This window comes from Aspergillus thermomutatus, assembly GCF_002237265.1.
Source record: "Aspergillus thermomutatus strain HMR AF 39 chromosome Unknown NODE_142, whole genome shotgun sequence".
NCBI lineage: Eukaryota > Fungi > Ascomycota > Eurotiomycetes > Eurotiales > Aspergillaceae > Aspergillus > Aspergillus thermomutatus.
This window is the reverse complement of record NW_020798191.1, coordinates 43,218-56,776: the sequence shown is the minus strand read 5'-3', so window position 1 is coordinate 56,776 and position 13,559 is coordinate 43,218. Positions and strand designations below refer to the sequence as shown.

General features: G+C 49.2%; 6 protein-coding genes across 6 annotated transcripts; 3 read left to right on the top strand and 3 right to left on the bottom strand.

Moving 5' to 3' along the window:
- Nucleotides 1-83: 83 nt before the first annotated feature.
- Nucleotides 84-2,722, top strand: CDV56_106041 (Hsp70 family protein; the record flags this gene model as incomplete). The annotated part of the gene is made up of 8 exons (XM_026759660.1): nt 84-980; nt 1,068-1,182; nt 1,241-1,517; nt 1,568-1,667; nt 1,734-1,843; nt 1,901-2,111; nt 2,170-2,323; nt 2,427-2,722. 8 exons carry the CDS (start codon nt 84-86, stop codon nt 2,720-2,722), a joined length of 2,160 nt encoding a protein of 719 aa, XP_026613081.1.
- Nucleotides 2,723-2,966: 244 nt separating this feature from the next.
- Nucleotides 2,967-4,553, bottom strand: CDV56_105915 (uncharacterized protein; the record flags this gene model as incomplete). The annotated part of the gene is made up of 1 exon (XM_026759534.1): nt 2,967-4,553. One exon carries the CDS (start codon nt 4,551-4,553, stop codon nt 2,967-2,969), a length of 1,587 nt encoding a protein of 528 aa, XP_026613080.1.
- A 1,228-nt stretch (nt 4,554-5,781) lies between these two features.
- Nucleotides 5,782-6,426, top strand: CDV56_105777 (uncharacterized protein; the record flags this gene model as incomplete). Its single annotated transcript, XM_026759396.1, has 2 exons — nt 5,782-6,105; nt 6,223-6,426. 2 exons carry the CDS (start codon nt 5,782-5,784, stop codon nt 6,424-6,426), a joined length of 528 nt encoding a protein of 175 aa, XP_026613079.1.
- Nucleotides 6,427-8,888: 2,462 nt separating this feature from the next.
- Nucleotides 8,889-9,986, bottom strand: CDV56_105507 (uncharacterized protein; the record flags this gene model as incomplete). The annotated part of the gene is made up of 1 exon (XM_026759126.1): nt 8,889-9,986. The coding sequence occupies one exon, from the start codon at nt 9,984-9,986 to the stop codon at nt 8,889-8,891; it is 1,098 nt and encodes a 365-aa protein (XP_026613078.1).
- A 477-nt stretch (nt 9,987-10,463) lies between these two features.
- CDV56_105355 (uncharacterized protein) lies at nt 10,464-12,024 on the bottom strand (the record flags this gene model as incomplete). Its single annotated transcript, XM_026758974.1, has 4 exons — nt 10,464-11,210; nt 11,264-11,338; nt 11,387-11,964; nt 12,018-12,024. 4 exons carry the CDS (start codon nt 12,022-12,024, stop codon nt 10,464-10,466), a joined length of 1,407 nt encoding a protein of 468 aa, XP_026613077.1.
- A 377-nt stretch (nt 12,025-12,401) lies between these two features.
- Nucleotides 12,402-13,143, top strand: CDV56_105262 (uncharacterized protein; the record flags this gene model as incomplete). Its single annotated transcript, XM_026758881.1, has 2 exons — nt 12,402-12,965; nt 13,027-13,143. 2 exons carry the CDS (start codon nt 12,402-12,404, stop codon nt 13,141-13,143), a joined length of 681 nt encoding a protein of 226 aa, XP_026613076.1.
- Nucleotides 13,144-13,559: the final 416 nt, after the last annotated feature.

The following is a 13,559-nucleotide window of genomic DNA, read 5'->3' as shown; positions in this document are numbered from 1 at the left end:
CTCTGGCTCTCGACAAATCAAGCACCTCCTTGCACCTAGCACTGATCAGGAAGACGAATATCAAGACTCCCTCTTCCACAACCATGCGTCCCACGTTCGTCAGAGCGTTCTCGAGCGATCTTTTGGACGACATCCTTGACTCTGAAATCAATCAATCATCGACCAGTCCTGGATTGCCAGCGATAAACGGTACAGCTGATGGGGATGAGGGACAACCACCCAGACAGTTCATAGTCGCGGTGGACTTTGGGACAACGTTCTCCGCAGTGGCGTACACCGTCCTGAGACCGGGCGAGGAGAGAACACTTGTAGATATCCACCAGGTTTCATGCATTGCGAACTACGACGACGTTGCTGAGAGTGTGCGAGGGTTGATTATGGAAGTGCCCACTGAGACGTGCTATCCTCTTGGAACCAGGGACCTTCTCCTACGCAATGAGCCGGCTCAAGCGAGGTTTGGTGAGATGATGGATGTTGACGCTGCCGTAACCACCGCCCCGACCGACACGGATCAGATCTTCCGGTGGGGGTTCTCTGTACATGAGCATTTCAGATTACCGGATGCAGATCGTAGGAACTTTCAGAGAGTCACCCGTTCCAAGTTGCTGTTGGACAAGACCGATTGCACTAGGGAGCTCCGGGAACAACTGCAGGTTACTGCAAAAGAACTGGAGGCATTAGGGATCATCACAAACGGCATGGATTTAATCGTTGACTTCTTGAGGCACTTGCTCGCGCATACTAAAGCTCAACTCATTAGATCACACGGCTTCAACGACAACGACTCGGTTGAGTGGGTGCTCTGTGTTCCAGTAGTCTGGCGAAGACGGGCAGTGAGAAAGATGCAAGATGCATTAGCTGAAGCCAGCCATCGATCGCTCTTCGGTCGAACCATATCGAACAGTGTGGAGAATCTCTACATCGTTTCCGAACCGGAGGCAGCAGCGGCCTGTGTTTTGGCATCCACTCGAGAGATTAAGGTAGCATACCCCCGTTATAATGTGAACATCCACCCTGATTGTCTAACCTCATTCGCCCTGATGGGGCAAAATGCAAAAGCACAATAGGCCGGGGATACTTTCATGATTCTCGATGCCGGGGGTGGGACTGTCGACGCCGTCATATATAAGTTGAGAAACACTGAACCCCTGCAGATGGAAAAGGAAGCTGTGAAACCAGAAGGTGCGTCGTAAGACTTACAGTGATGAACCAGGCCGCTAAAGATTCTACGTCACCATAGGTGCTCTATGCGGCTCTAGTTATTTGAATGAACGATTTGAGGAGATTTTGCGTGACAGATTAAGGGATGAAACCTACCTCGCTTCTCCCACAGCTGGGACAGGCAAAAAGATAACCATTGAGGGAATCATTGCATCCAAAGTTTGTGAATTCGAAACCCGAGTAAAAAGAAATTGCGACATCATGGATCGCAATTTCACGGGTCACCCGTTCTTTATACAGGGACTCAAGGAAAATCAAGCAAAAAAGTTCACAGACAACCGAATGAGACTGGATAAGTAAGTAATCTTGGACTCTGATGCTTGATCTCTAACGGCCTCTACTCCAGAAATGATTTTATTACTATTTTCCGCCCTTGTTTGGAGGGAGTCTCCAAACTCATGCTTAAACAGCTCGAGTCCGCCCGCAGAAGTGGAATCATCGTGAAGGTACGCGCGTGCATGCTCTGGAATTGTCTTCAAGTCAGATTCTCAGCCATTTACCAACCGTACCAGAAAATCTTACTCATTGGAGGTTTTGCTGCGTCACCTTCTCTCCATCGCTATATCGAGGCAACCTTGGCCAAGCGGTCAATCGACATCGGAGTCCTGCGCCCTGACATCCCGTGAGTTCATCTAGAGACTCCCGGCCAACTAGAGACTAATTGTCATGAATGCGACAGCGAAACTGCCGTTGCGTGCGGTGCAGTTCTCCGGGCTCTCAATCGAGAACTGGGACCCGTTAGGATTATCCAATCGAGCTACGGTTACCTGCGCACCGAGCCCTGGGATCCTGATGCTATTGAGGCTCATCGCTCAAGCAGGCCTAAGCAGGCGGACCCAAATGACGGAGACTTATACGTGAAGAATACCATACATTGGTTTCTGAAGAAGGTATGGCACCGGGAAGCCGGCTAAAACTATCGTTGATTAACACGATTCATGCCTATAGGGAGACGAAGTTCCTCCGTTTGATGAATACAGGTTTCGAACCATGTTCACATTCCCAGCGAACTCAAAGCAGAGGTTTAAGTGCAACCAGCATCTGTATGTTTCGGACAAGCGTCACGAGAGCCATTACAAACGAGGCCACAGAAACAATACAGGTAAGAAGTGGCCTTCACACATTCCCTGCCTATTGCCCCTCTTTCCTCCCCGTTTTAACATGCGAGAAACGCCCCATTTCTGATTTCTGGGTCTCGTTATCAGGGGCTAAGCTGGCGGGCACGATCAAGCTTGATATGACGTTCTTGCGTACCGAGGGCTACATCCGGCCCATCAAGCCGGATAATTTGCATGGTAGACGTCATTACCGCGTAGAGTATGATCTTGTCATGATTGTCGATGGGTACAATATCAAATACGAGGCCCGCTGGGATAATGGGCAGGGAGAACGAGTCCTCGCGCAGAAGCAAATCAACATTGCGGCAGCCTTTGCCAGTCTTGAATCCGAGGATGAGTCGGAAGAGGGTGAAGAGGGCGAAGAGGACCGTCTTACTGACTGATGGCGCTGGAGCAAGCCAATAGCTACTGGTTAATGTGTTTGCTTCGGAAGTATGGCCTGAAGTTAGGGTAGATTGTTCAGTACCTGCCGCAATGTACAAATGGCTCCACGTATTCAGGGTGTTTGCCCTCATTTCAGCACAGTTCACCGTGAGCCTGGTTCTTGTGTGAAAGGAACAGCTATTGATTTGGACTCATGCTCTTAGGGTTAGTTGTTTTACAAGATAAGCCTTCTAATCCTAGGAACTAATTGTAATGCGCACGACATCCCCCACGTGTGTGTTCATAGATGTGGTGATAATAGTGTGGCTGGTGGGCGAGCTCCCGGGGGCCGTCTTCGGTGGGATGCAAGGTCGGCTGGGGGTCTTCAGTAGTCCCTGCGTCGAGAGAAGAGGTGGAAGGAACAGAGGACTGAGGCACAGAGGTGGTAGTGCTTCCAGCGACAGTCGTAGATGTGGCTGATTCTGTGGTTGATTTTGCGCCAGAGGATATTGCGGTAGGATGAGAACCAGTTGTCGTTGTGCCGGAAGGCGCAGTCGATGGAGAAGCAGTTGGTATAGTGCTTGCGCTTGAAGAACTCGGAGCCGCTACGTCCGACTCATCCAGGTGATATAGCAATGATCCCCAGCCGAGTCCATCATAATGACCCGATCCCTCGCCCCAGGAGCCTGCACCGCCCTCTGCACCCCCATAATAGTTGAGAGACTCGTTGAGGAACAAGGTCGTCCAGGGTGCATCCACTCCTTTGATCATCACGTAATGGCTATAGAGCAGCTCCCAGGTGGGTCGCATCGCACCGCGAGACGCATTGCTGATCTCCGTATAGCTGACGATGCCGTTGGTGTAAGGAACGAAGGGGACGTCGTGTCCCAGATTATACCGGGCCCAGTACTCTGCTCTATAGGATACATCAGTTTGGGAAGTCGACGGGACACGGGACTGTTCTGCTGACCCTCTCAGAATACGGCTATCATTGAAACCAAATAAATCCTCCCCTTGGTTCCAAGCCTGCTGTCCAATCGCCGCAAGTAATTGAATATCCAATGCTGAATGGCCCTGGTCCCGACCGGACTCCTGGCCCTGGCCAAGAGGCGTACCTGTCCCGGGCTCTCGGACAATATCAGTGATAGCATTGTTGATTGCGCCGTTCCCGTCCCCTTCCTTGAAATAATTCACTGCAAAGTCCCATACCGTCTGGTTCTCCGTTAAAACCCCCATGGCCATAGCCGAAGCGATATTGCACAGCTCCCAGTTCGCAAAGAAGTGGAGGATATTATGCTCCGATGGCTCCTCATGGTGCAGCCACTTGTAGTGCATTGGAATGAAGATCGTATTGGCCATATTGATTACGGAAGGAAGGACATTTGTTGCAAAAGGTTCGTAGTCACGGAGAAGCTCGGCTGCGTTGGCGAGCTCGTACCCCTGCAGTCCAGCCGTGAGGTACTTGTCATCGCCGCCGCCGAGCGCGGTTAGGGTGGTCGCCCATGCATCGAGTATGTTGCTTGCTGCATCGGCGAAGCTGGTGTTAGAGGAGATCTTCCAGCGCAAGGCAAGATTGAATGCAGCTGCGACGTCGTGCCACAGGTTCTCTGCGTTCTCCGCGTTGTCGTCCCAGGCACTCCGATAGACAACGCTGACAGGGGAAGCGACGTAGCTTGGGTCAGAAAAAGGGAGACTGGTCAGGACGTTCCAGGAGGCGGTCCATGGGTCCTCGTTAGATTTGATCTTTTGCTGGGCGCGAGTGATATCGCTGTCAGAGACAAGAAGACCAGGATGGACGAAGCTTGAGGCAAGAGGAAGCAAGGGAATAAGGAAAGGCAGAGTAACTAGCATTGTGAAATAAATGAGAGCAGTAAAGAACAGGACACAGCTATAGAACGAACGCAAACGAGAGCAGTTTTGAATGAGAAAGTAACCCAGGCCGAGCCATTGGGTGGATTGTTAGTATGTCTGTAATTAATTAGCTCTGGAGTAGATAGACTGCGATAAATTGACTGGAGCGAGATGGATTCTAGTTTACTAATCTTAATCCAGCTTGGGAGACCAAGTGCTGTGACTAACACCCATGCCTATTGGATACTCTCATATAATGTCAACTACAGGGGTTGTGCTTCATATCTTCAGAGCATGTGGATATGAGCTAATGATGTCTCCGAGTCAACTTGAAACGGCCCATGTTTCGACAATGCCGATTTGGCCCTACATCAATCTGTACCGGGGATTCCACCAGTCAACTTGTGCCGAAGGACCTGGAGTTTAGAGGCAAAGTTTACTAGCATCTGGATAGTTTGGCAGCGGGATCTCAAGGGTAGAACTCTCGGAGATAGACCGAAACTATTCTCACTAGATGGAACTTAAAAACTTATGCCTTACATGATCATCATCCCTATGCTCAAGTCCTATACAAGGAGGGGTTAGGCTAGAAGAAGAAGATAGAGCGCCTTCACCCTAACATTGCACTTTGTAAAATCATTGATGGATTCAGATCATATGCTAAAGAGACCATAGAATGTCCTGTAAGTATTATAACTAGATGGTCAAATCATAACAGCACAACCTGGACCACAGATCCTACTCATAGGTATTACATTAGTGCTCTCACTCATCAGTACTCTATGCTATTCCAGCATCATTTCCTTCTATAAAGTAGAATCTGTATATTACAGACCCCAGACCCAAACCATAATATATCCTCAGTATGAAACCAGGGGTACAATTCATCGCCTCAATGCGGCATTAACACCTTACACTGATCATCTCAATCAGCCCTACATTGCAACCCATTCACATAGTATCTATATCCACTCAGGATCTCGCCTTGCCATTACAGTTTTATGATATTTTGCCCTCGAATGTCCCAATCCCTTATCTTTAACGGGATGTACGCGCCCTGATTACCAAGTATTGAAAATCCATTACCACTAGACTAAAAAGGTGTCCGGACGATGTACTTCTTAGTCTAGGGTTACATGTCCATAGTTGTAGTGGTATAATATTTTAACGCTAAGTGTAGTCTTCTTCTTCTCCGTCTTTCTCTCCCATCTCATGTCCTCATTGCATAATGTACCAGCTCACGGCAGAGGACCTCGACGACACTCATGAAGATGATACTCCTGTCATCCGCGCTGCAGCCAAACCCAACCCGGCCATCCTTGAAGCTATTTTGGCTTGTTACGCAGCATCCAGCAACAAAGAGAACCTGCCCCTAATAGAATGGAGACAGATAGATAGTTTATCACCCAACACAACCGTGAACATGTATGGCAGAATCCAGTCTCCCATAAACGCCGCCATCGGCGCTAATTTACCAGATAATGTCCGCCTTCTCCTAGCAGCGGGCGCAGATCCGAACAGCATCAAGGCCAGGGATATGGCAGACTATTCAGTCTGGTTTGTCCGTGGCCGTCACTTCCATCATGACGGATACACCACTGGTGGAGGATTCAATCATCATGCTTGTGTTCTAGCCAATGCACAAAGTAGAAATGGCATCTCTGACTAGATTGGCCCATTAACTGAGGCGGAGTTGGACAAGCGTCGCCATGGCTTTCCTCATTTCTGGACGGAGCCCAACATTCCCAAACAAGGCCTGCCGATGGGCAGGCCTTCGGACAGGGCTTTGACAGCGCTGGAACTTATAGCAAAGACTGGAAATTTAGAAATTCTCGATCTCCTGCAGGCGGCAGGAGTGGAGGAGTCTGCGTAACTACAGCCAGCAACAACAGATAATGATGATAGCAATGTCAATCAATTCAAGATTTAAGGAGAGAATACTCCCATCTCTATTCTGGTGACATCCTCTCCCATCTATGAAGCTATTACTGCTAGCCAGCAGTCCATGCTCCGTCATCTACTCTCTACCTATGGTTATTCCCCTAACTACTATCCTCACACAGCCCTAACTATTACTCTCCCACTACTTTCCTATGCCATAGCCCAGTGCAATCTTAATAATACCAGCGTCCAGAGATGCCTGGTTAACCTACTCTCCTATCTATAGCTAGATGCCAATCTATGCACCCCCATCTTTAATATCCATCTACTCCACTTTGCCACGGCCTGTCATGATCCAGATCTCCTCTTATAGCTGGTGAGGTTCATCCCTAGTGGATTTGTAGCAGCTAGGGAAACAGTACTCAGATATATACTGCTCTATGTAGCTTCCTTACCTTTAATAAACAGCTAAACCATTGCTAGTAATCTAGATGTCACTAGAAGCATCTATTATGCCTATACTCTTAACCCCCACTAGTCTCCCTTTCAACTTCCCAGTCTAGTCCACATGTAATTTTTGTTTCCTAGTAAGATAGGTGCACGGCAGCCACAGCTAATGACCATAGCCCAGTAAGAGGCCTAAAAGGCCATAATCTAGATCTTACTGGAATTGGGTGGTGCTAATGTCCATGCCTAAGATGTTGATAGGAACACGGCATTACATTATTTAGCGAGCACTTTGAATGTGGATGAGGAGATGGTGGAAATGGTTCGACACATGGAGGGAGGGGAGGCAGTCTGGCAGGAGGCGACCAACTACTGGGGTCTGACTCTGAGGCAGCTTTGGGGGGAGTAGTATATGCACATCTTGATAGATGTATTATCACCTTAGAGTAGTAGACTACTTGATTTCCCAGTATTAATAGTCAATACAGGCATATCTTGGAGATTCACAGCTTAATGCAGATGTTGGTTTCCTCCCTTTGCTTTTATTGGTGGGTTGCTTATGCCCACCGCCTACTAAAATTAGAAGCTTAAATTCAGGGCTGCGCTGCTGGTCTCCCCAAAAAAGTGCATGGAATCAAGCTTCATTAACACATAGGTCTTTCTACTTCTCTTCATTTGATGTGATTCGTCTTATGTGTATGTTGTCTTTCCTGATTTTCGATTGTAGCTATCGGGATGCTCGAGGTGCAGGCTAGTGGCCATTGAGATGCCGATGCCGAATCCCGCAATTACCAGCCCAAGGGTGCAGAGCTGCAGGCAAGCGTGAATATCCACGGTCCTGGAGGAGGGGAAAAGAGGAATTCCACGGGCAGCCAAGGTCAAAGACGGACGAGATCACTGAGGTAAATGTAGAGACAGTCTAAGAAAGTTACTGGCCATCTGGTGATGTTTTTAGTTTCTTCACTTTGTTAGGCTGATATAGATGCTGGCGAGAACACATCATTCCATGGTAGAAGAAGTCTCGACTGGAGGTCTTGGCTTGCGAACATAAGTAGAGATGGTTCTTCTTTCCCTCCATGCATGATACAAGAAAAGTATCTGCGTGATCTTGTTACCCTTATATTGACGTGGCTTGCCTAGAGGCAGCTAAATCATTGCACTTACCCTGAAACTTAATACTCTTTCTAGTCCCTTGGATAGTTTTGAATTTTATATATTTCCTGTTCAATTATCAAGTGAGGCATGAAGAAATATACTTGCAGCCGAATCATTTGAAGTACTTCCTATAACGCGGTGCATACAGCTGGAGTAAATGTCCTTAGAGAGCATGTTTGATGTTGCTTTCAAGAGAACTCCCTTTCCTTGGTTCAGACCCTCTTGGTCTGGTTTTCAGAGAAAAGCACTGTTATATTTGGAAATGCATTTGGATATTCAAATTAGCACCCCCTACATTAGATTCAGACTACCAAACAGGGTGACTAGTCTAGCTAATCTCTAATGGATCCAGAGGAGTAGCAAACCAATTACTTGCGGTATACATCGCATGCTTCGCCACAAATGGTAAAACCTTAGTTAGCATACAGCTGGTTGGATTGTGTGTGAGAAGATACGTACCAGGACTGACTATTGCCGAGGTTAAGTACACTTAAATATGTTTGGAAGGAAGGATTGGATGTGAATTCGGATTGAGGATGGATTATACCTCTCCCAAGGGACAGTTGTAGTTCCTCATAGTTTGTGCAAATATAGCTTTTGTCAGTTGTTAGGTAACGAAGTCTATAACCATATCTGGGGCTTTCTGCAGGCAGAGGCCTTTTCTACTACTCTTCCTCCGAGTTAAGATAAATCGTAATGGTAGATAAGCTCTTAGTGCTATAGGCTTGGTTACTTGTGTGTCATAATAACAGTGTAAAAAAGTACCAATCTAGATTTGAGAGAGTATTCCTATAGAAGTAACTGCTAACAGTCCGAGCATTTCAACTCAACATATAACCCCCCCACGACAACCTACACAGCAGTCGGCTCCTCCAACGTCAAACTCCCCGGCTGCTCCAGGATAATCAACGGTCCCGCAACGACACTCTCCTCCGTAGGCGCATCCCGCCGATCCGCAATATTCACCATGATAATACTCGATTCGGGATCAAACCGCGCCGGGATGGTCGAGCTATTAGTCTTCCGATCAAACGGTACGCTGACGGTGTTAATTCCATGATAGAACACCGCGTAGTACTCTGTCTCGTCCTCGAACTGTGGCTGATTATCCGGGTCCTCGAACAGAAAATGGATCTTCGAACCCAGCCGCGCGGTGGTCCCGTTCTTGCTGAACGCCAGCAAAGGGAGACCCTGGCGGGGATTGGGATAGACGGGGTTCGCCTTGGGGCAGGAACCGGGGACGACGAAGTTGTTTGTCGTGTCGAGGATCTGGTTCGCGTAGGGGTAGACGGTGTCTGCGGGGCCGGAGAAAGGACTCGTGTTGTAGACGTCGATGAGGGACCAGACGTTGTGGCGGGTTTCGACTTGGCCGACTGCCATCAGGGCGGATTTGGAGACGTTAAGGTTGGCTTGGCGGGAGAGGCCGGTGAGGAAGGCCATGCTTGAGACTTCGATGTAGACTTGCAGGGCGAGGAATATCTCGGGGGTTGATTTGTTGAAGCCGAATTCGTACTTGCAGGGTCCTGGTTTGAGCGAGTGATTGGAGATTTGGTCCTGGAAGATGCGGAGGTGGCCTGCTTCGTTGTCTCGGATTTCGGCGATCCGCTGGTAAGTTGTGTTTGGGAGGCCCAGGGCTGTAAAGTCCGAGGGTGAGAAGGCCTCGACGGCTTGTTGGTAGAAGGAGTAGATGATCCATTCTGCGCTGGCGAGATTCTGCCATAGTACATCGTCGGGGTCGGGGGATCCGTCGGGGTCTGTGGGTGGAATGACTCGGGTGTAGTTGGCTGCGAGTGGTGTCTTCTTGCCTGTATAGGTTGTGAACAAGTATGACTCTCCAGGTACAGCGTCTTCAGCGGATTGAGGTGAGTTTCCTTGGCTGGATGTGGTCGGCAGTGCCAGGCATGGAACAACGAATGCCGCACTGGCAACTAAGAGGGACGGCCAATGCATTGTATAGCCTTAAGAGCTTGATGTAATTGGTTAAGTGAGGTGTCTGCAAGAGGTGTATTGAGATGGGACATGTAATTGCTGGAATGAGATTTGAGATTTGACAGACGACAGCGCGCCCTTTTATATTGCTTGACAATCGCCTGACAGGCCAGGCTACCGTATTTTAATTCAACCATGCAGCACGGGAGGCTGAGTAGCAGCCTTCACTCCGATGAGGGAGATTCTGCGAGCTCTCAAAGATCATCAGGGATGACATTCCTTGAAGCTGATGGCAATGGGAGGCCTAATTAGCCGGACAGTACTCCGTATGAACGAGGGAAACAAACTGACCAATGATGTTGCAGACACAGGCACCAAGCTTTGCGCCTCGGATACACTAAACTGCATTAGGCTGATTGTGCGAGCTGGTTCCGTGGCTGATGGGGGCCTGATCACCTGATCCACAGGGCTTGCATTCAGCCCAAAAGGGAAAATGGTTCAGTCAGACACATTTCTCGGCTGGGGCATGTTCTCACGCCGACCGATCTCGAATCCATGGATGTCAGCAGTCACCGCCATGACCTTCTCCATCCATTTGGCTTCGTCCGAGTCGGGCTCTAGATTGCGATAGGCAATACTCAGAGGGAATAAGAGCATGAACGCCCCAGAGCTCCTCTGCAGGCAGTGGAGATGGTAATCCACCGTCCGACACACCTCGACAGCAATCTCCTTTCTGTTACTTTGTATCGGCAGGAGGAGGTCGCCCGAATTTGTCATACAAGGACGGGACTCGCCCAGATTCAGCCCGAGTCCTTCCGCTGCCTTTAGGACGATAAGCAGCACAGAATCATACACAATCAGCTCGTTGGCGCGGTAGGGGTCCGTGAACCAAATGACTGTCTGGAACGGGCTGGGAGGCAGGCCATCAGACCCTGAATTGCTTGACGAAATGAAGAACGCTGTGTTGGGGTTATCCTCTTGCCATTTACATCGCCAGGAGTAAAGTATTTCCAGTGTTGATAGTGCACTCTGGCGCACTTGGAAAAGGAAGTCATCCCGTCCTGGTATATCCGGGTCCCATGCGATTACTCGGTCTAAGTCTTCCAGTAGACCCGGAATGTCGCAAAACACATCGTGGAGGTAGTCGATTCGCGTCTTGGAGTCCAGTCTTCCAGCCCACGGGATGCTCTTCCATGCAGGGTCTTCAAGGAAACAGCGTTTTCTCTCAACGACGTACCCAATTGCCTATTGAAAATGTAAGTGCGTGGTCCCGCGAGCACAGGCTAATGGTCCCTTACAATACACGACCTGAGCGTAGGAAGAAGGGCAGCTCCGACACCAGACTGATGGCGATGCGGCCTCCTTAATTGTGTCTGTATAACGACTTAGCAACCTCAAGCTGATAGGCAAGAAACACTTACAATTCTTGCCAGCCCCTGATAATGCTGGAGCCAAGCTGAGGATTGAGTGAGCGCAACCGATTCGAGAGTTGCAAGGCAGATTACGGCGACAAGAAGGTCAGATTCCAGGACTCGATCTGGACATTGCAACTGCACGCGCAGGCTTTGCAGCGCCTGTGAATAAAGCCCTGCCCCCTTCCGCACTAGGTCTGGATGACTATGGACCTTTCCAAAGTACGTGGTAGCCAGGGCACGGAGCGAAGTCATAGACAGCCCGGTTGGATCTTCGGGGTGCAGAAGCACTGTAACCCAGGACGCTGAGTACGGGGATGTGTCATCTGTATGCCACGTAAACAGACGATTGACCAGGTGCGAGACACAAATGTGTTGCTCATCCCATTGGGGGTTGATGCAGATTGAGTCTCCAACATCCCGAGCTGCTTCCGCTTTTGGCACTGACGTGACCAATGACTGATCTCGTTCTGCAGATCGGCCCCGAGTCAATCGAGTAGTTACATCTATGAATTCGACGTGGCTGACATAACCGTCGCAGTGGAACCCGCCTTTCTTGCAACGGTCACAGTAAGGTTTTGCTTCGTCTAGTCGATAGTTAGTATCCATTGTTCATGAGCGAGGCAGTAGCAGCAAACACACCGCATTTTACTTTGCGTCGTCGACAGGTTCTGCAACCTTTACTCCGTCCGCCTATGTTCACCATTGCCTTCTACGCAGATTCGATGACCAACAAGTGCAGGGTTGTTTAAGCACAGAGCTCCAGTAGCCGCTCGTTATCCTTTAGAACCCAAATCAGAGAATGCTTGATGACCTAAGGGAGAAGAGTATCACAGGTAGTTTCAGTGGATGCTTGCTGAGTGCTGACGGTCAAGCTGACTGCCTGATAGGAGGGCTTGGCACTGCGTGCTGACTAAGCCAGTAAAAGGCTTAGCGCCGCAGTTTGCCTTGCCATGAGAGCCACATTGCTTTGTTTCTGTTCTGACTGAGCATCGCCGTCATTTCTTGTTTTTCTCCCCCAGTCATGATGGCTGCTGTCTCTCGTGGAAACGTATCAAATCCACTTTTGCTCCCAGAAATTGTCGCATCTGTCATCAACAATGTTCACATGGTCCCAGATCTTTTGAGCTGTGCCTGTGTGAACCACATTTGGAATGTGGCAGCCTTAAAGAAGCTCTACAAGGGCTCCCTGAATGACATGCAGTTCCGCACGCCTCATATTGGATTACTCAATTGCCTCTTTGTGGCATCACGGAAGCGCTTTGCTCGAAATATGAGCTTCGTGAAGCATCTTCTCCTTTCTCCTGAGGAACCTGCAATTGATAAAATGGCACTACCGGATAGGAGGCTTATATGCTATGAAAAGTGTCGCGCGTTGCGCCATCGCAAATATGCTGAACTCCTTTTGCGGCCGCAAGGAAGGGGTCTGGCAAGCCTTGTCATCCCCTTTGAGATCCAGGGTCAAGATTGGTCTCTCATGTCCGACCTCCTTCTCACTCCAACCATTGAGTACTTGGCTATTGATAAGTACTACTGTAAACTCTTGCTGGCCAGCCCCAGCTCTTCCCAGGGACTGATCACCCCCGCTGTGAGTTTTGTCTGGCCTGTGATTCTCCCCCTTCACAATAAAGCATGTCTGACCCTGGCAGGATAAGTTCTCAAACCTCAAAGCTCTCACAGTCTACCAATCAAATAGTGACCCGAATATTGATGGGCTTTGCCGATTGCTTGAACGTTGCAATTTGCAGTTCTTCCACCTTGAGTAAAGTGACGATGCTGATGCTGAAAGCCTGACCCAATCTAACACTGCGAAACTCCTATCATGCCTTCGACGACACCAAAATCTCGAGGCGTTGGCGCTGATCCTCCACCATTGTTCCCCACCCTTGGAATTAACAAGTGAAGGGCAGGGAAACCCATGGCCGAGGTTGAAGGCATTGTACCTTGGATGGGGGGACCAATATTGGCTAGAGCAATTACCAAAGTTCGACGAGCTTCAAATCCTCAGCCTGCACTACCCGGCATTCGGAATCCACACTATCAACCAGAACGCAATCGAACATATTGCGAAATGCAGACATTTACGGGTCATTGATATTGGTCGCCTTGAGCTTGACGATTATGCTCTGGAAATTCAGAGGCAGATGGAGAAAACGCAGTCCCTGCGCGAATGATGGGAGAC